This window comes from Ursus maritimus, unplaced genomic scaffold (genome assembly GCF_017311325.1).
Source record: "Ursus maritimus isolate PB19 unplaced genomic scaffold, ASM1731132v1 scaffold_4, whole genome shotgun sequence".
NCBI classification, from domain to species: Eukaryota; Metazoa; Chordata; class Mammalia; order Carnivora; family Ursidae; genus Ursus; species Ursus maritimus.
The window spans coordinates 33,048,757-33,069,447 of record NW_024426552.1 but is presented as its reverse complement, the minus strand read 5'-3'; the positions used below and the strand labels follow the sequence as shown (position 1 = coordinate 33,069,447).

General features: G+C 37.2%; 1 protein-coding gene across 1 annotated transcript in view; it reads left to right on the top strand.

Annotated features, from left to right (window-relative positions):
* Window positions 1-286: 286 nt before the first annotated feature.
* GBE1 (1,4-alpha-glucan branching enzyme 1) overlaps window positions 287-20,691 on the top strand; it is a 260,274-nt gene continuing 239,869 nt past the window's right edge. The window contains exon 1 of the mRNA XM_040621100.1: window positions 287-557. Within this exon, the coding sequence (XP_040477034.1) occupies window positions 424-557 (134 nt within the window). The 5' untranslated portion in view covers window positions 287-423. The remainder of the gene's footprint in view (window positions 558-20,691) is intronic.

Genomic DNA, 20,691 nt, shown 5'->3' with positions numbered 1-20,691 from the left:
AAAGCGGAGGGCTAGCGCTGGAGCCAAGTACGGATCAGGGTAAGGGAGGGCAAGGCTGAGCTACGGCGCCTGGGACCCGCCTGCCAGGGTGGCCTCGGCCAAGCCGGGAAGAGGCTGGGGAGGAAGGGGCAGGTCTCCCCGGCCTTTAGGTGCTAGCCGCGTGAGTGGGCGGAGGGCCCTGGACGCCTCACCCCCCGCTCGGGAGGTGCGTCCGGGAATCACCCTGGGTCCCGCTCCGCCCCGCCGCCGGGGGAGGGGGGGCAGGCGGCCGTTCTCTCCGGCTATAAAGGGCCCTGGGCCGCAGAAGCTCGCCCCAGCGTCCTCCGGCTCCGCCTTCACCGTCTTCCTCCCAGCTAGAGCTCCAGTTCCCGCTCAGTTTCCAATCGACCCTCTCGGGCTCGGCTACTCGGGCTGCAGCAGAAGATGGCGGCTTCCGAGGCTCGGGCCGACTGCTCCGAGGCGGCGCTGGCTGAAGCCCTGGCGGACGTGCCGGAACTAGCTCGGCTTCTGGAGATCGACCCGTACCTGAAGCCCTTCGCCCAGGACTTCCAGCGCAGGTACCGCCTGACGCCACCTCAGCTCTCGCGCCCCCATCCCCCGCCCCCCTCCTCTCAGCGGGACAGGCTGCGTTCCAGGCGCGGGCTCTGGGCTGGGGCCGCCCCTTAGCTCCTGTGAGCGCAGGCCCCGCCCCTTAGCGGCCCCGCCTCTTGGGCCCCGCCCCGTCCTGCGCTGGCCCGCCCCCAACCCTAGAGGGTAGCAACTTCTTTGGGTGGGCGTCGGGTTGATTTAGTTACCTGGTTCCAGTGGCTTCCAGAGTAGTGGTTTGATAACTCCGGCCCCCGGACCAGACGTGACAGTGCCGAATAAACTTTCCTTATCCCCTGTCCCTTCCTTTCCAATCCTCGGTTTGCGCCATTGGGTACGTGCTTTGGCTCCCAGCACTAGTTTCTTCAGGCGCGATACCGAGCGAGGCAAAGCCACTGCAGGTTTTCTGACCTTTCCATTCACAGAGTTGCCCTGTGAGTTAGCGTGTGCGCAACACCCGGCGTGTGTAATCGCGCGTTTACAGTTTTCGTTTATTTCATTGCAAATACTGTGATTTTATGTCCAACAGGATTCTTTCAGGCAGCTTCTGTTCTTTCCTTGTTAGTATTTCCTCTCTCAGGGGGGGATTAAGCGTATCTTGGCCACTTTATTTCCCGCTCCCGCGGGCCAGCATTGATGAGTAAACGCACAGCAACATTTGTCAGCAACATTTGCCTGTGTTTGGCATTGCCATCCTGAAGAGGGAGAAAGGCCCGGAAGGCCAAACTTCTAGAGGCCGATGTAGGAGCTTTAGCTTTAGTTTGTCCTCTATCATGCTATAGTAAATTGGTTTATCACAATTAAGTTGCTGGGATAATAATTCTAGTAGTCAGCTCAACTTCAAAGGTATAGTTTTTAAGATTAAAATAGTTGTTATGCTAGTGATAGTAGTTACATTTGTGAGATAAGCACATTGTGATTTAATGGTTTCTGCCCTTTTAGCCAAGTGACTCCAGGAGGAAAACTACTATGGCAACAGAATATGCATAGTCACATTTTCAAGTAATAGAATATTGCCTTTATTTATTTAGATTTTATTTGTTTATTTGACAGAGAGAGAATGAGCTCAAGCAAGGGGAGCAGGAGCGGGAGAGGGAGAAGCAATCCCAATGTGGGCTGGGTCCCAGGACCCTGGGATTTTGACCTGAGTGGAAGTGGAAGGCAGATGCTTAAATTGACTGAGCCACCCAGGTGCTCCAGAAAATGGCTCTTTAGTTATTGGCAAGAAGCAGTATTGGGGGTAATGAAACAGGGTTGATTTGGAATTTGGGAAAAAAAAATCATAGGTTCACGACTTGGCATTGTCACTTACTACTTGGATCTAATCCAACAACTGTTTAGTAAGGATTCCCTATGAACAAAAGAAGCGGGGGACGCAAAGTTCAATATAGCATCTCATTGCAGAGCTTATATGTCCTAATGAATGAGCCCTCCTCAAAGTAGTCACTTTGAACTGTTGCTCAGTTAATCAGGTGATTGGGCCCTTACACAGCCTTATGAAATTGCTTTCAGTATTTACAATTTACGCTTTCAAAGTGACTGCATAATCTTCATGGTTCAAAATTGGATTTGATTTAGAAATAGTCAAAAAATTTTAGAGCACATGATGGTGGTCAGACTTTTTTGATGTGCTTATTAATGACGATCCTAAATGTATGCTTTGTAAATGACAAAAGACGTTTCTAAAAGAAGACTTGTGGATGTTTTATGTTTCCCCACCTTCTTTAAAACAGAAAAAGGTCACAGCTGACGAACAACCCTTGTTAAGTGTTTCTTTCATGTAATTCACTTCAACTCCATTGGGATTGAAGCAGTTATGATCCTCTTTCATGGTTTGTCAAAATTAATGAGAGGGGCAAAGGCCAGAATAAGGAAGTGAGGGCAATCCAGTGTTGTTGGTGAAAAGGCTAGTCTAGTGGGCCCTTGTGCCTCACTCTGACCTGGATTCTACTTCTGGCCTTGGTTCTGAGTAATTGCCATTTTCCAGCACACATGTTCCCTTTAGGCATATCAAATAGTAATTTGGCATTTGGCAGTAGCAACTTTTACTGTTAACATGTGAAGAATAAAAAAATTCTTCACTCATAAAGTTTGGTGCTGGTTACTTTTTCTATTTTCTGTTTATTTCTAATAACCCAGTGGGACATTGTGTCTTTGGCCTAACAGAAAGGAGTGTGTCACTCCTACTGAGGAGTGAAGAAAATTTAGGGCACAAACAACGGTATTTAAGAATGACGATGGGGGAGGTAGTTTCTTGACATTGATGGACTGTCTCATCCTTTCCCAACTAAAGTTATCTCATTAACAGTTCTGTTATGTACATTTGTTGTTCTTGTTTACCTTCTCTTTAACTGTAAGAATGTCAAATCAAGTGTGAGGATTAATGAATTACTCTGTGACATAAAAATTAGTACATTAGTGTGTGTGATAGTCTCAATGATGTCTCATTGATTACCTTCTAAGATGGGATTTTCCTTTTGGCTGTCCTTTTTTCACCTGTTATTTATACTGCAATTATTTGCTGTGATCATAATTTCAAAATCTTAGTGTTTTAAAACAATAAGATTAATTGTCCCTATATTACATGCCAGTGTGTGTCAGGCTGTCCTCATGGTCATCACTCAAGGATTTAGGATGATGAAAGCTTCTTTTTGAAACATGCTGCTATAATGTTAGCTGTACGGAATACAGAACATGTTAAACTATGCACTGTTTCTTACAGCTTTTGCCTAAGACTGAGTCACTTCTGCTGACATGTTATATTGGCCAGTGTAAGTCAAATGTGACTTCTGAGCCATGGGTGTGAAACAGAGAATTGACATTTGTGAACAGCTTAAAGAACAGCACAGTTGCAGTAGCACTTGTATACCCTCTGTTTAAAGTTTATATAGTATTTTTAGATTTTAATTTAATCCTGATGACAAAACCACGAGGCAGGAAGGGTTTTTATTTTTCATGACGTACAGAGGAAGAACCTGAGATTTGGTCAAGTGCTTAAATTCACATGGCTAGTAGTACTGAAGCTGGGATTAATCTTCTTTCTAGAACTATTTTCAATAGGTTTCACAAACAATGACTTCTTGGTAATTTAGTGGATACCTCTTTCCTTCTTTATCTCTAGCATTGGACATTTTGGGCCACTTCTTGTTACTAGAAGCCATGAAAATCTTTTGCTTTTCTTCTATTACCTCTGATGGTTTTTCCTCTCCTTCTGACCATTTAACATAAGAGATTCTCAGGGCTCTTCCTTATGTCCTTTTATGTATTTCTACTTCTATACTTTCCCTAGGCATTTTCCTCCATCCCATAGATTCCATTTATGTACTGAGGCTGCCCACATCTATCTTCGACCTCAAATCTCCTGGTCTCAGTCATATTTATAAATACCTTCATTCTGATGTCCTAGAAGTGCAAAACTCAACATGTGTAAACCAAACTTCGGGTTTTTCATCCCAAACCTGTTTGTCGCTTTATAAGCTATCTCCATGTGTGGTATCCTTATCTATCAAGTGCTCAAGCCTAAAAAACTTAACACCTATACTTAATTCTCACCTCTTCTTTCTTCTTCTTTTTTTTTTGATTTTAATGTTTTTTTATTATATTATGTTAGTCACCATACAGTACATCCCTGGTTTCTGATGTAAAGTTCGATGATTCATTTGTTGCGTATAACACCCAGTGCACCATGCAATGCGTGCCCTCCTTACTACCCGTCACCAGCCTATCCCATTCCCCCATGCCCCTCCCCTCTGAAGCCTTCAGTTTGTTTCTCAGAGTCCATAGTCTCTCATGCTTCATTCCCCCTTCTGATTACCCCCCCTTTCTTCTTCCCTTTCTTCCCCTACCGATCTTCCTAGTTCTTATGTTCCATAGATGAGAGAAATCATATGATAATTGTCTTATCTCCAAGTAGAATTGATGATAGCTCCTGTTTTTCAACTACATGTCACTTTATATTCCTACTGCTATCATCCTACTCAAGTTGCTAACATCTCTGGCCTGGTTTACAAAAACAGCCTCATAGTTGCTCCACCTTTTTCAAATGTCCTCAACAATTCCCCATGGCTACTTCTCATGATGTGCAAGATTCTGTATTATCTGGTCTCTGTCTCCCTTTTTAGCCTCATTTTTGGACCTTTCTTCTCACTCTGTACCATCTAACCAGAGGGGGCCTGAGGGTTTAGAGAGGCAGCTCAGATGTCTAAGGGCCATTCTGTAAGGGGCACTAAAATATCACTAGAATAAATTGGAAACATGTCCATTTTATGCATGCACTTCTTTTTTAATATTGAAGATTTTCGTTTCTTCATTTGTGTGGGCTCACAAGAAGGTAGGGGTCTAGAAAAATCATGAATAAAAGGCAAGAGAGATTAAGAATTGGAAACATTTTTTATTTTTATCAGAAGTGACTCCTTTAGCTCAGTGGAAATGAATTAATAAGTGAACCCTTTTATATATTTTTATGAATATAATTTTCCTCTACCGCATTAAATAGATCTTTAACAAATGTTTGAAGGATATCAGTTGGCAGTGTGCCAGAATATTCTGCGTTGGAAGCCACATGTTTTGGTAGACATGGTTCCAGCTGTGCTTTTGTACTTGCTGTTCATTCTGTTTTTTGGATACTTTGCTTCTATCTTTTATGTTCCTCTATGTGCTTCTGGAAACAGCTTAGAAATATATTCCTTCCCTAATTTCTCTCCATCCTTATGAAATTCCAGGCTGTCTGAGGAGCCTCACTTCTTGTCTACCACCTTGAACACCCCATCCTAAGGATGTTCATCCACTGTAATGTAGTTGTCTTTCTGCTCTTCTGTATCCCCGGCTAGATCGTTTGCTCCTGTGGGTGGGCACTTTTTCTGTATTGTTTGTTTACTATTGTCTTCTCAGTCCATAGAATTATACCTGGCTAATAGGAAGCAGTATAGTATTTGCATGAATATGTTCTGAGTCTATTTTTCTGTTTTTTCATAGCAGTGAGTCTCAGGTCAACTTACCTTAAGCTAAAAATGTGGGGAATACTGGGATGAACAGAGAAGCAGCGGTAGTTACCAGAGGATTATGTATGACAGTCTAGGGAAGGGAAATATATGTTCAAGTAAAGAGCTAAAGATAACCAGAGAAAATCAAGAAAATCATTAATTAGATATTTCCACAGAGCCTAAAGGTTTAGTCACTAAAGGGATGTTCAGTTTGAGAGAGCCTGATGTCAAATTGTGTGCCCAAGGATGGGAGGAGAGGTTTTTGTGACCCCAAGTATACTAAGTTTTACAATTACAGTGAACATCTCTGTTTTGTTAGGAATGAAAATAGCTTTTACATTGGTAGCTAATCAGAGTTGGAAGCACTTTGGATTTGGTGTGTCAGCAGCCACACCAAAAATTGATTCTCACAGCACAGAAGTATATCATAGCTGCATGGTGCACTTTTTTCTCAGTGCCTGGCCAACTTGTTGGCTCTGAGGAAAGTCAAATGTCAGTGATTCTAGAAGGCAGGGAAAAATCTAAAGATTACAAGATGTATCTTGCCCACTCTTCTGTACTAGTAGATTTATTTGCCCTTTGCAGCTGAGCTCTGTACTAACTCCATTTACTCCTGAATTTTCTACGGTGATGGGCAAGAGGCTCTGACCTCTTTTCATTTTCAAAGTGCCTTAAAATGACTTGATGGAGCATTTTGGTTTAGTTTGGGTTCCGGTGCCTGCTGTACCACCTCCTGAGAAATGACTCTTTATGTGATAACTTCTTAGAGGATTCAGTTCAGCTCCCACCAAGCTGGCCCTAGGTAGTCAGCGAGATGTTAATATAGTCCCTGTGAAATGTGCTATAGTTTTAGACTGATAAGAATATCATGCTGCTGTTATTTGAAAGCATGTATTAAACTTCAATTATACATTTATAGATATTAAAGGAAAACATGAAAGTGTTTTCATTGGAGAGAATTGCTGCTACCAGTTCATTCTAAAGTCAGTTTATTTTTTACTAAAGAGTACATTCTCTTCTTGTGATGTCTACCCGTCAGTAGATGCTTACCACTGTTTTGAATCCAGGGTTCTTTTGTGTTTAACATCCAAAAGCAGCATATTCTGTTTTGTGTTTAGAGTAACAGGAACTGAGTACATTAATAAAAGGTAAAACCACATTAAATACACGTTATTAGATGACCTACATTCATTAATTTATTATATAATTACGTTGCATCTTATTTGATGTTGTTGTAAGGACTTGTGAAACTAGTGTTTTTGATATTTAAATGATTAGAATAATTTCTATTCTGAATTTAGTTCCCTAACATGTAAAATGGGGAAATTTATAGAAATATTGCTGTGTATATGTTGCAAAGTATAAGAGCAAGATGAAGCTTGAACTTGAGCTCTCGTGTGCTAATCGCTTTGAATCTGAGGACAAATTAATCAACCTCTGTGAACCTCAGTTTCCTTTTCTGAAAAAAATGGGATGGGACCTACCTTCTAGGAGTGCCTTGAGAACTAGGGATATATTAAAGATCCTCAGTAAATAAATAATAGTTATTTGATGATGATAATATTATAAGCAAAACAGCCTTCCATCATAAATATTCACTAGGATATTATTTTCAAAAGATTTTATTATTGTTAGCTTCTTTAATGCTGTATCCTGAAATCAACCATCAGATAAGTAACAGGACCAGAGATTCTCCACAACTCTTCCATTTTGTTGGATGGCATCTTTACTTTAGGGGGTTCTTTCTTTTTTCCTAGTGGAGCCATTGTGTGAATGAGGTGAGGAGGTGGTAATTTTAATCATAGTCTAGTATACAAGGAAAAGAATATGTTTAAACTTTGATCCTTAATTTGGAGAGGAAATGAGAAGGCAATTGCCTGTTTACTATAAGCTGAAGGCAAGACGAGTCCCGGATATAATGAGCACAAAGCTCCCTTTAGAGCGAGAGGTAAATGCTAGCCTGCAGAAGCTCACAATCACTCTTCTTTTGATCTTCCTTTTCCGTCTTTTCTCGTCTTTCATCTGACTGCTAACTGTTCATATTCTTGGGCATCAAACGGCTACAGGGATTTTCTTCCTCCTGAACTTTGGATGGTTGGAGGAATGGTCATATCAAGTTTACTGATAAACAGAAATAACTTGGAAAATAAGAAAAAATATATAGCTGCAGCTTAAAAGTTTGAAAATGAAAGAATTGTCCAGTGAGATCTGAATATATAATCTATTAGTAAGAATAAAATTTTAAATCCTGTGTCTTGCCTTGTCTTTTCTCTCTCTTTACTTGATTATTTCAGTTATTTTTAGTATGTTTGATTTTGCAATGAGATGTATAAAACAGAAAAATGGAATATTTATGTGTGTTTTAGTAGATCCATTGAACAGAAATCACAATGAGTCACAGGTCCTGGGTATGTATCAGAGGGACTCCTGAGTGGCTCAGTTGGTTAAGCGTCTGTCTCTGGCTCAGGTCATGATCCCAAGGTCCTGGGATCGAGTTCTGCATCAGGCTCCTTGCTCAGCAGGGGAGCCTGCTTCTCCCTCTGCCTGCCGCTCTCCCTGCTTGTGCTCTCTCTCTCCGACAAAGAAATAAATAAAATTTAAAAAAAATAAATAAAATACGATAATCAGAAACCAAGTATACAGGTACACTTCTTGTATAGGTAACCTGGAAGTTTTCCAAATATTTAGCAAATGAGAATTAAATATTTCTTTTACGAATGAAATCATATGTTACTTAATATCATATCTAATTTATTTTCATTTTCATAAATTATAAACAACAGCCACAGGTTATATTGAATTATGAATCACTGCGTAATACAGGTACGTTCTTTGTTACAGAAGCATAATAAAGTCAGTTATGCATGTAGGTCTATGTAACAGAAAACCCAACGTGCCCTCAATTAACAGAAAATCCCACAAACTGAGTTATTAAAGAAACTTTGTGTTTCTCACAAAGAAAGAGAAGCTGAATGGTTTGGGCTTTAGCACTGAGCCATCCTTTATCTTTCTGCTCTACGGTCCTTTTCTCATGGTCTTTATTCTTACGCTTAGAAGATGGCGGGGCACATCTAGGCCCCACATCTGTCTTCCCAGCAGGAGCACATTCATGCTAGCTTACTCTGTCCATTTTAGTCAAGCATGTGTTAGATTTCCTGTAAACTCCATCTAGGTCTTTCAGTTTACAAATTATTGACCAGAACTGTCCCATGGTCATTCTTAGCTGAAAGTGAACCTTGATAGTCAAGGCTTTTCGTTATACACACCTTCTTGAGAAAGTCCTTTTTGGCTTCATCTATCGGATCATCCCAGACCTCTTTCCTTTGCTCCAAAAGGACACTACTGCTGCCTAAGATTAAGTCTTAGTGAGACTATATGTTGTAGTTCCCTAATATCACATCTGTGTACAGAAAGAACCTTCTGAGTAGAACCCAGGTGTTTTCATTTCTCTCAAGTCTATAGCCACATCCCTCAATATCACCAATCTCTGAGTTATGGCTTTCACTTTTCTAAACCTGATCTGTATTTTTTCTGGATTATTTTCTTAGAGGACTATAGAAACTTTTGACTGCTGTGATCCAAAATGAGCTGATTGGGTCTCCTCAGCTACCTGGCTCCAAGACTTAGGAACACCACTGTCTTTTTCCTTTTAATTTCACAGATATATTACTCTTAAAAAATAATGAGAGTATTTTGAGAGGAAATGAGTTTGTCGATTGCTAGTAACTTTTCATGTATTCTTGGGTTCATTAAAAAATGATCTGATTTATCTTTAAGTTACATCATGTTTGTGAGGTTAGAAAGAACTAAATTAAAGATGTCAGTTAATTTACACTCAAACTTTAAACACAAATTCTCTGTTATCTAATGACCTGCCTGTTTATGAGGCTTTAACAGTATACCTTCCTATGCTTTTCTTTTGAAAGCTTGAGATGTGTGACTGTCATTCTCACATCATACCTAGCACAGACTTTTTATATAAATATAGGACTTTATCATCATAGGCAAGTTTAGTGTTTCGTCTCTGATAATAGGACTAAAGAGAAATTTGTGGAAGAGTGCGATTCCTCTTTGATGTCAGAGTAGAAGATCATTGCTGTGTCTGGGGTCATATAGGTTTTCTCTCCTAAGAGGTTATAGGCCTACTACCCATAATTGTTCTGTACTATTATTTAGATCATGAGTAACTAATGTTTGAGTTACTATCAAATTTTAATTGTTTTACAGTCTTCTCTCAAGAGGATTGGTTATTACTCCCGGATTTTGGAAGTTCACAAATGAGTTCATATTTGTCATTTCTATGTTTTTTTTCTTTCCCTAGCTCTGTTCTTTCTGCTTTAAAAATCTCTGATACTTTTGTTACTTGTACATTTTTGTTGCTGTTGTTTACACGTGGGAGTCTTTCATCCTCTTGACCGTTTCAGTTGGCAGTGTTATGTTGGTTGTTTAAAATTGTGCTTGCTAGCGATAAGAATGTAATGAAACTAACAGATCTCTTTTTGCTTCACTTCCCTAAGGTGCCCTTTATTGAAAACTATATGCTATCCATGCAGTATTAGGTAAACCTCTACTCACAAATACAATGTGTAAGCAGGAAGTATATAGAAACAAGAGTATTAAAATAACTGAAGTTTTGTTGTAGTTGTCCAGAGTACCTTTAGAGCTAGAAGACTTTAAAAACAAACAGAAAAACAGTGACCCCCGCCAAAAAAAGGTTAGAGGACATTTAAAAATAGAGTGAATTTCGAAACTGCAAATTGTATTAGACTGGATTTTAAAAAGAAATGTTTTGAAATAATTATAGATTCATAGGAAGTTGCAAAATAGTTCAAAGAAGGCTCCTGTGCCCTTTCTCAAGCTTTCCTCCATGGCAATATTCTTACATAACTATATTGCAGTCTCAAAACCAGGAAGTGAGTATTGTTACAATCTATAGACCTCATTCAAATTTCATGAGGTATTTTTTACATGCACTTAATTTTTGTATCTACTTTTTTGCAATTTTATCAAAAGTATATATTGATGTAACCACCACCATAATGATGATACGGAACTATTACTTCCATGGCCCTAAAGGAAAGTCCTCATTCTTTTATACTCACACTATTCCCTTCCCCCATCTCTAACCTTTGGCAACCAGTGGTTTTTTTCCATCTCTATAACATTATTTTTTCATTTTTAGAATGGTATGAAAATTAAATCCTACAATATGCAATCTTTGGTGATTGACTTTTTTTCACTCAGCATAATGCCCTTGAGATGAATCCAAGTTGCATAGATTAATAGTTCCTTTTTGTCACTGAATAGTATTCTACTGTGTGTATGTACCACAGTTTATCTGTTGAAGGACATGTGGATTATTTCTAGTTTTTGGCTATTAAAAATATTGCAGTAAAGTCGAGGTATTAATATTTACATATGGGTTTTACTTTTCTGGGAGAAATGCCTATGAGTGTGAATGCAGGGTCATATGGCGAGTATATGTTCAGTTTTATAAGAAATTGCCAAACTTCTCCATAGTGTCTGGGCCATTTTGCATTCCAATCAGAAATATATGTGAGATCCAGTTTATCTTCATCCTTGTCAACATTTGGTATAGTCACTTTTTTTAATGTCAACAGTTCTGATAGGTGTATAATGATAGATCATTGTGGTTTTAATTAGCATTTTTCTAATAGCTAATTATGTTGAAAATCTTTTAAAGTGTTACTTGCCAACTATGGATCCTCTTTGATGAAATGTCTTTTCATGCCTTTTGTCCATTTTCTAATTGGATTGATTTTTTTTACCTTTGAGTTTTGAGACTTAAAAAAATGTATTCTAGATATAAGTTCTTTATCAGATACTTGTTTTGCAAATATTTGCCTTTTCATCTTCTAAGACGATCTTTAACAGAAAAGTTTTTAATTTTGAAGAAGTCCAATTTGTCGATTTTGTTGTTGTTCTGTGGATTGTGCTAAGAGCTCTTTGCCTAGCTCTAGGATCTGAAGATTTCCTCTAATGTTTCTCCTGGAAGTTTTATTGGTTTACATTTTACATGTCAGTCTATGACTCATTTTGAGTAAATTTTTATGTAAGGCTTGAGGTTTAGGTTGAGGTTTATTTTATTACCTATGGGTATTTGATTATTTTTAAAGATCATAAACTGACAGACTTGTATTAGGAAGTCACCTGGCCAAAAGTAAATGTGTTTAGTTAGGTATCACTGAAATATATGAATAATGACAATTGTCATCTTGTGTTACAGTTTTTTCAATATTTAATTTTCATATTTTTTCTTATGCCATAACATTACTTGATTTATATTATAAACATATGCAGATTGAATTTTAATTTGACTTTTTAAGGTTTTTCTTATTTCATGCCTTAGAACTCACCTGTTTGTTGGTATCACCTATTGTTCAGTTTTATATTATAAAAAATACTGCTTTTAAAAATCAAGTTGCATTCATTTTGTCTGTTTACTTGGCTTAAATAACAAGCAAACTTTCAAAAATTTTTTGTTTTACTTATAGGAATGAATGTGTTAAATCTTAACTAAAGTAATGTTAATATTCCTTAAGATTAGCTGCTTTTTATCTAACTGAAATTAGCCTTTGGTTTATTTCAATCTTAATATTTACTTTGATGTTTGTCAGATTCATTGTGCTATTAATATAATAGAAATCAGAGCATGTCAATTTCCAGACAGAAATTGCTTAGATGTTGAGAGATGAAAGTTCTTAGCACATTTGTTTGGCAAAATTTGTAAAATTTATGAGTAAGATAGCTAAGAATTTACCCATCTTTAAACAGAAAAGGTAAGTGGAACTTTTGAGGATTCGTTCATTCTAATTATTCACTGTGATGAATATGAGGCACTGAGTATCTAAAAGAGACTTCTGCCAACTCTACTGATAATAAGTTATCATCATCACAATAATAATAATTATTATTACAGTTTATGTGTACATCATTTTATGTGCACTGGGTCTGAGATCTGCATTTCTAAGAAGCTCCCAGGTGATGCTGGTGCTGCTGTTTCACAGATATTTTGATTAGCAAGGCACAGCATGACCTCAACCTCAATTTAAAACTGAGTTAGTAATGGGCCAAATTTTATTCTATTAATGTTTAAGTTATATGTTCTGATTTTTTTGAAAATAAATAACCTATATGAAAATAAATAACCTATATAGACTCATATAGTTAACCACATTATTTAATTTTATAATGGTCACAATGATTTTTCTACTTACAGTAGGTAAAGGGAGTTTTATTTTATCATTATCAAAGTTACTTTTTCTTACATCTGCGTTGTGAGTTTCAATGTTGCATATACGTCTTTGGATAAGATATAGAAAATGACTACATAGAGAAAATTATTCCCCACCCTGGTGTTCCAGGGTATATGTGCATATCTGAGTCATAGGCTGTTTTATTAATTTGCTTATTTAACAAATCTATTTTCAACATCCGCATTGTCCAGTCATTTCTCTATGTGATAGTAGGACAATTATGAGTAAAGTAGGCTTCCTCTCCTACAGGAGCTCTAATTGGGGAGATGAACAAATAAATGCATTATAGTAGATACTTGTGCATAAAATTCAGTATAAGACAGATGAAAGCATATCCTGTTCTGTTAAGGAAGGGGAGTATGTACCACATAGAAGTTCACTTGAATTGCCTGAAATTCTTAAAATCATTTCTCTATAAAAGAAGTACTGAGTCTTGACGAATTTGGACAAAGCCTGAGACTTTTTTGGAAGGAGTCAAAGAATATGATAGCTAAATCATTAATCTTCATTAAAACTATAATGCAGTTATCATATGACTTTTACACAGTTTTTGTTGCTTTTAAGTGAAAGTTTACTTGCAAAAATGGTTCAGTTGCAAAATATGCTTGTGTAAGAATAGCCACATTGTGTAAGAACGGAAGCCTCTAAAATAGTTCATAAATCACATTTGATAACCTATCAGCATATTTCTTTAAAACAGAGAAACCCATTTTGGAAGGGATTGTGGACTCTTTTTAGAGGCAATAAAGCAATTCGTAAGTAAGCTAAGGGCACCCATTCCTGAATGAGTCAGGGAGATATTTTGATGATTGTCACCTAGTCAGGAAGGTCTCAGAAATGCACGTGAATGCTGAGTGCCTCCTCCTGACTGCACCCTAAATGTCTCGCCTGGATAGCACTACTCAATAGAAATACAGTATCAGCCACATAATGTAATTTCAAATTTTCTAGTAGCTACATGGGAAAAGATAAAAATAAATGGATAAAATGAATTTTTATAGTATATATTGTTTAACCCAGTGTATTCACAATATTATATATTTGGCAGAAGAGTTTTTATAGAAAGAGTTGGTATGACTGATAAGGACAATGAAGTGAAAGATTAAGGAGGGCGAGAGGTTTAGTCAGCTCTGTGTTCTTGGTAACAGTGGAAAGTATTCCCATAGTGATTCTGATTTTGCCTAAGAGAGGGAGTCAGCAATTATTGACTGGTGACTTGTTTTCAATACTTAATACTTGAAAGAGAAACGTAAGTGTATTATGTCATAAATGTAAACATGGAGATATGCCACATACTTAATTAACTGGGGCTGACTAGGTGGCCATGTCTTACCCAAGTGATTTGACATGGCTTGTCCACAGTGCCCTTTTCATTTAGGTGATTCTTATTTATGTCATATTTTCATATGCTAAATGCATTACATCTGTCCCATAAAGCAAAAACAAACACAAAATGAAACTAAACAGCCAAAGTAAATCTGGTCTTTCTTGATAAAGTGAGATTAGGTAGCTCCTCTGTGCTGTAATGGCCCTAGATCCTCCAGGATGTGCCAGCCTTCCTTTGACTCAGCCAATGACAGCTGTTCCTAAAGTTGTTGTCCTAAGAACCTAGCTTATTTGCAGTGACTCATTATGACTTGCATTATTCCTGAGTTGGTCTATGCTTGTAAGAGAGAAGGGTTGGAAGGGTTGCTCCTTGATCACTCTTGAAACTATTGTCATGTGGATGGGTGTGCATGCATGGACATGAGTGTTCTGTATTTTATGCCCATTTCTTTATTACTTGCTTTTCTTATTTCGTCCATATGGTAGTTTCTTTAGTATTTATACTTTTTCTTTATTTTGCTCCTGCTCACTTTTCATACTTAATAGTTACCCTTGTAATAATAAAAAAAATTACTGTTTATAAAAGTATTTGTGGGCATGAAGTGCCAAATTCTTCCAATGGAATGCTGTTTTCCTTCTCTCTTTAGTACTGTGTTGTCCACATTATAACTGCTCAGTACATGCTGACTCACTGTGTATCCCTGGGGTGCTGGATGTGTGTCTTGGATTTAAGAAGAGAAGAATATATTTAGGGAACACATTATTGTCTTTTAGTTGTTTTCCAGAGAGCTTAGAATGCAGGTTTTTATTCAGGGGGTGCTTTGCAAGTAGATATTGACTGGGGGTCTGGTCCAGCTTGTTCTGGAATATTAGAAATACAGAAATATTTATTACCATCGTTGTTGGAGGGTCCCTAGAAATCTTGAAAGTAATTCTTCTATCATGTAGTGGCCTGTGGTCGGCAAAACCTCTCTCACATACAGCTTAACCTTTCTCACGTCTAATACTACTTGTGAAGAAGATTGTAATTTGTGCATTGTGCTTTTATCAGGTTGCTGTTCCCAATGCAGTTTGTGTAATTTTTCATTTCCTAACCGTCCTCGGGCAATTCTATTTAACATGCTTTCTATTTCAGAACATTCTCCTATTTAAAAAACTTCTTTTGCCTCAGGCCCAACATGCTTTTCCAGCCAGGCCAGTAGTAATTTCTATCCTTGCTGGCTTCATTCACCTTCACTGGTAAAATTTTATATAGATTTCCTAGGAATGTCTTTTTTTTTTTTTTTTTTTTAATGGCTTAGCAAATGCTGGGATGTGTAAGCCTTCTATTTGTTGATGTTACTTTGGTTTACAAAAATATTATTTTATTTTTATTACTAAGGAGAAGAAGACGTCTCTAGTTCTTATTTTTTACTTCAAATCTGTGTTAGTTTGTTAGATTGTAAACCAGACTTTGTTTTCTTAATGAACAGAATTTTAACTTTCCACCTGAACCTTTAAAGTCGTCCACATAATGTTCTTGAACAACAGTATTAACCTTAGAACAAGAGGCTGTTTCACTGATTTAAAAAAAGGGGCTCATTCAAGTTCATTTAATAGATAGCAAATTCCTTTTTAAGGTGGTCCCTTAAAAATGAGTGAAACAGATTATCTGGATTGCCATCCTGAATGATCATGATTTTGGCTTGAGATAAAGCAGCATTGTAAGTTGAGCTCTCGAAGTTGCTTTTGGGTCTGAATTCAGTAATAATGATATACTTTAGAGGGATTTAGGTTTTTAATGGGGGAAAATCTGGTAAACAGAGGCATCCAGGAGAAAGCCTTTGTTTTCTTATCATTAGCCACTCTGCCTTACATCGAAGTAGATTTTGAAATATCTCTTAACAATACCAAGTTTTTCAAGTGATTGTAGGGAATATATATAGAGATCTCAGTTCTAAAATTTGAACTCTGACTATAATACAAATACATATTATATGTGTGTTTGTGTGTATAAACGGCCTTTATATTGTGTCTCATCCGAGTCGGAATAAATGTTTTCCTATTCATTGTGCTGATATCTGTGTAGAAACATGGCAGAAAATGGGGCTTTTTTCCTCTTTGGGGATAGTCATCATAGTGTTAAAGAAGAGTACTTCTTTTTTGGGGTTATAGTTTGCATTTTAAATTTCATTGCTGTTCCTCTCAACTTCCATCTGTGTTGACATTTGGGAATTTTGTCGTTGCTCTTTCTCAAGTAGAGTGGAAAAGCTTAAAACAGAATTTACACTTTAAAATATAACAGAGGCTCTCTCACATCGTGATTCACGCCAGGTCTGAGCACTTTTTCTTTGGCCAAAAAAATTTTTTGTTGTTGTTGTTGAACGAGGTATTTCTCAAGCTTGTAACACCGCTCATTATTATATATTATTAACAACCATTTGCATTAATGGAAAGTTCTGGCTGAAAATACGATGGTAAATATTAAAATTTTAGGCACTTAATATTTTATGATATCAAAGAGATGTTTCCATATGGATATATTGTGAATTGATTGCTATTTATTAATGACATTGTGGTTTATTTTATTTTACTTTATTTTTTAATTAAGGTTCATTTGCAGCCTTGGAAATAGTAAAAATGTGAATGAGTTGCAAATAGCTACAAACAGATTGGGTGTTGTATGACCTTTTTTTGTTTCCTTATTTCCCTAACTTTCGAAATCCCAGTCCATTGGCATTCATTCATTCTCTCTTTCTCACTCTCTGTCTCTCCCTCTCCCCCGCCACCCCTTGCCGCCACCCACCCCCCCCACCGTGCGTGCGTGCGTGCGTGCGTGTGTGAAGGAAAGAGAGAGAGAATCTCTTGGCTGAATAACTAGTGACCTAGACCTCCGTTTAGTTACTGACAGGTTTGGCTGATTGATTCCTGTTTTAGTCAGTTCGGACTGCTATCACAGAACACCAGAGTGGCTTAAACAACAGAAATTTATTTCCCACAGTTGTGGAGCCTGGGGAGTCTGAGATTAAGGCAGTGTCTGGTAAGGGCACTCTTCCTGATTTGCAGGTTTCTGTCTTCCCCCCTTGTATCCTCACTTGACAGAGAAGAGTGAGAGAAAAGCAGTAAGCTCTCTCCCATCTGTTTGCATGAGGGCACTACCATTCATGAAGGCTCCACTGTCATGACCTAATCACCTCCCAAACACCCCACCTTCTACTACCATCACATTGGGGTTAGGATTTCAATATGTGAATTTTAGGGGCATGCAAGCATGCAATCCATAACAATTCCCTAAGACTTCTAGCCCTTAACATTTGTGTTGGATTTTGTGGGTAAAATTAGTTTTTAGATTTTGAGCAATGTGTACATTTGTGCATGCATGTGTGTTTTCCAGCACTCTGAGGCAATACAGCAGAAGCTCATTGTCATTTTCTAAGGCAGCCATGAGACTAGTGATCATTTAATAATCACTTTTAATAATGAAGGCTACATGATTGAAATTAGAGAGTGGTAGGTTTTGGGGGCCACTAATTTTAAGTACCGTGAAAGGCAAAAAAAGGAACAGTGCAAGTCTCCCAAATTTGTTACCTTCAAATTGGAAAGACTGGGACCATTAAATGTTCCAGGGTTCATGGGAAGTGAGGCAGAGGTCTGGTTATGGGCAAACATAATTCGTTCATTCGGTAGCCCGGGAAGGAATAGTTAAGCTATTTATTTTCTTAAGTTGAAATAATTATAATGAAATTCTTTTGGAGAAAAATAAGAACATTGCAAATGAGGTTTATATAAGATCTGAGAAGGAAAAGATATTTTAAGAGCATTTACTGCATTTTAGATTTTCTTACAAAAAGTAACAATAAATATAGTGCTAACTCTGGACTAAACAGATACAAGTGGTTGTCATACCAACAATTAAGCATTCATTTTAATGTTTTTGACAAGACCTTAAGCCATTTCTTTTCACCTTCCTCCTTGCCTAGTCATTAGAACTCTGTAGGCACATTTAACTTATAATGAAGGAAAGGATGCAAATAATTTATACTAGATTTCTTTGTGTTTTATTTTGATGTTTCTGCGTAGTGCAATGTAGTAGAATTGGTGTATATTTTTTAATGTATTAGGGAAGTATATGCTTCTTGAGTAGAAGCGTAGATGAAGGGTGGAGACCCTACCACATAATTTCTCTGTAATTTTAGTAAAAGTTACTTATGAATTTCAGAGACAAATAAACATTCATTAGATATTAGACATATTTTGTGGTAACTGAGCCTTTTATTGTTTCCTTTCCTCCTGTTTGCTTTCTGTTGGTTCCATCTCTTTTTTTGTGACCTTTAGTTGATTTCTGGCTGATCAGCCAATTAGAGGTAAAGTGATAATAGCTGATAATAACTTAGTATTGTACTGTTATATATTATATACATTTAAATGATTGTATTTGCAGGCTAATTGAAGATCATCCATTTGAGAATTTTTGAACTTTCAGCCAGGGAGCGTTTTTGTTTTTAAACTGGTGTCCACCTTTGTGTAATGCTGACCCTTAAGGAAAAGCCAACACAGAGCACCTGGGTGGCTCAGTCAGTTAAGCATCTGTCTTTGGCTCATGTCATGATCCCAGGGTGCTGGGATTGAGTCCCGCATCGGGCTCCCTGCTCAGCAGGGAGTCTGCTTCTCCCTGTGTTAAAATACCTCATATTAGAACCAACAGAGGTGTTCTGGTGATCATCCCTGTAGAAATTGCATTACTTCAGATCACATTCCTGATGTCTTTTAGAGAGATTTTTGTGTGTGGAACAGAATTAACGTGTCAGGATTTCATCACAAATGAATCATGATTCAGACTTTCAATTAGAAAATCATTCATTTTTCCACCTGACTTTTCTTAAAATTATCCAGTACCTAATATATGCCCACAAATACAGAGAAGGAAATGTTTGTGTTACAATCTGCTGGAGAAAATTAATGCAAGAAAATATATATTAGTAAACTGCTCTATAGAAGTGGTTATCCAGTGGGAGTTTTGTACTACAAAGGGGAAGACTGAAGTAAGTAGACTGTTAAATTGTTAATATTCTTTAATATCACATTTTCTTGGAGCTAAGAAAAAATTCAGGCGTGAGGTAGACAAAAATGAAAAAGTATAGGTTAAACAAACGCACTGTAATATATAATGGTTAATTTTTATTTTTAATCATTCATTATGGGGTATAGAAAGATGTTCTTGAAATTTAGAAAAAGCCATGCCTGATTTATATAAAGTTTGATATGTGTTTATGTATAAAAATAAGAAAACTAGCAGATATATTTTCTAAAAGAGTAGATTATATGACTCAGTCCTCAAAGGATGATGAGCCAAGGTAAAATTGACTTAACCCATTTGGGAAGCCTAATGGAAAAGAGTCCAGTCCAGTAATGAAAACATTCTCAATAAAATCCAGTCAGCTAGCGAACCAGTGTGATCACATTATTGCGTTGCCTAAGTTGACGGATAGATTAAACTATCTTTCTATCAAGAAAAGTTAGTTTCTTAGATCCAAACTCTCCTGAAGTAGGCATTAATTCACTCAGTATTTACCAGGCAGTATGTTAGGTACTAGAAAGGGTGCCTTTATCTTTTTTTCTTGAGTAATTATTGCCTAGTTGGAAGTACTAAGAATAATCCAGTGATGCATGCCAATATACAAAACTTTCCTGATGACCAAGATGTAAATAAATTCCTAGTTCTGGAAGACATGGACCCAGAGTTTTTGCTGAGCTTCCTGAAATATTTTATTTAAAATACGTGAACTGGTTGAGTGGTGGGTTGACTATATGTTTTGCAGTATCATTTGGTCTGTGTTCCACTCCCAACTCCCTGACTTATTAGTTAAGTGATATGGGCAAGTTAGTTAATGTCCCTAACCCTTAATTTTTTATCTATAACATGGGGATAATGGTATTAAGTTTGCTGAGATTTAGTGAGGATTAAATGAAATAATCCATGTAAAGACTATTTGGTAAGAAGTTAGTGCTCGGTAAGTATTACTGATGATGATAAGGAGATATAGATGGTAAGGTGATCTTAGGAATTACATTCCAGGGCATGCAATTTTTATGATGCTATAAGCTGATGAAGGCAACCAGGGCAAAATACATAATCATCCCCAGTCCCTAGAAGTTAGAATTTTCTCTAGATTTCTTTCCTTAAGAGATTGCATCTACTACCATAGCTTTTTAAATCAGTGCTTTCCAACCTATGGAAAAAGATCAGTCTTTTATATATTTTTTAAAAAATATATCTAATCTAATAGAGACATACTTTTATAAAATTCAACAAGTTATTAGAAAAATTAAAATAAAAGCCCTAGTTTTTAATTTACAATAAAATATATGAAAATTCTTTGTATAGTTGCTATAAAAGTGTCTAGATGCTTATTCTCAAGTGCTCTCCTTATCTCATTATGGACCAGTGATACATAGTTGGCAGCTCAGCACTGGTCCATGGAGCACATGTTTGAGTAGTACTGCTTTAATATATATATACTGATTTACTTCAAAATTTATAT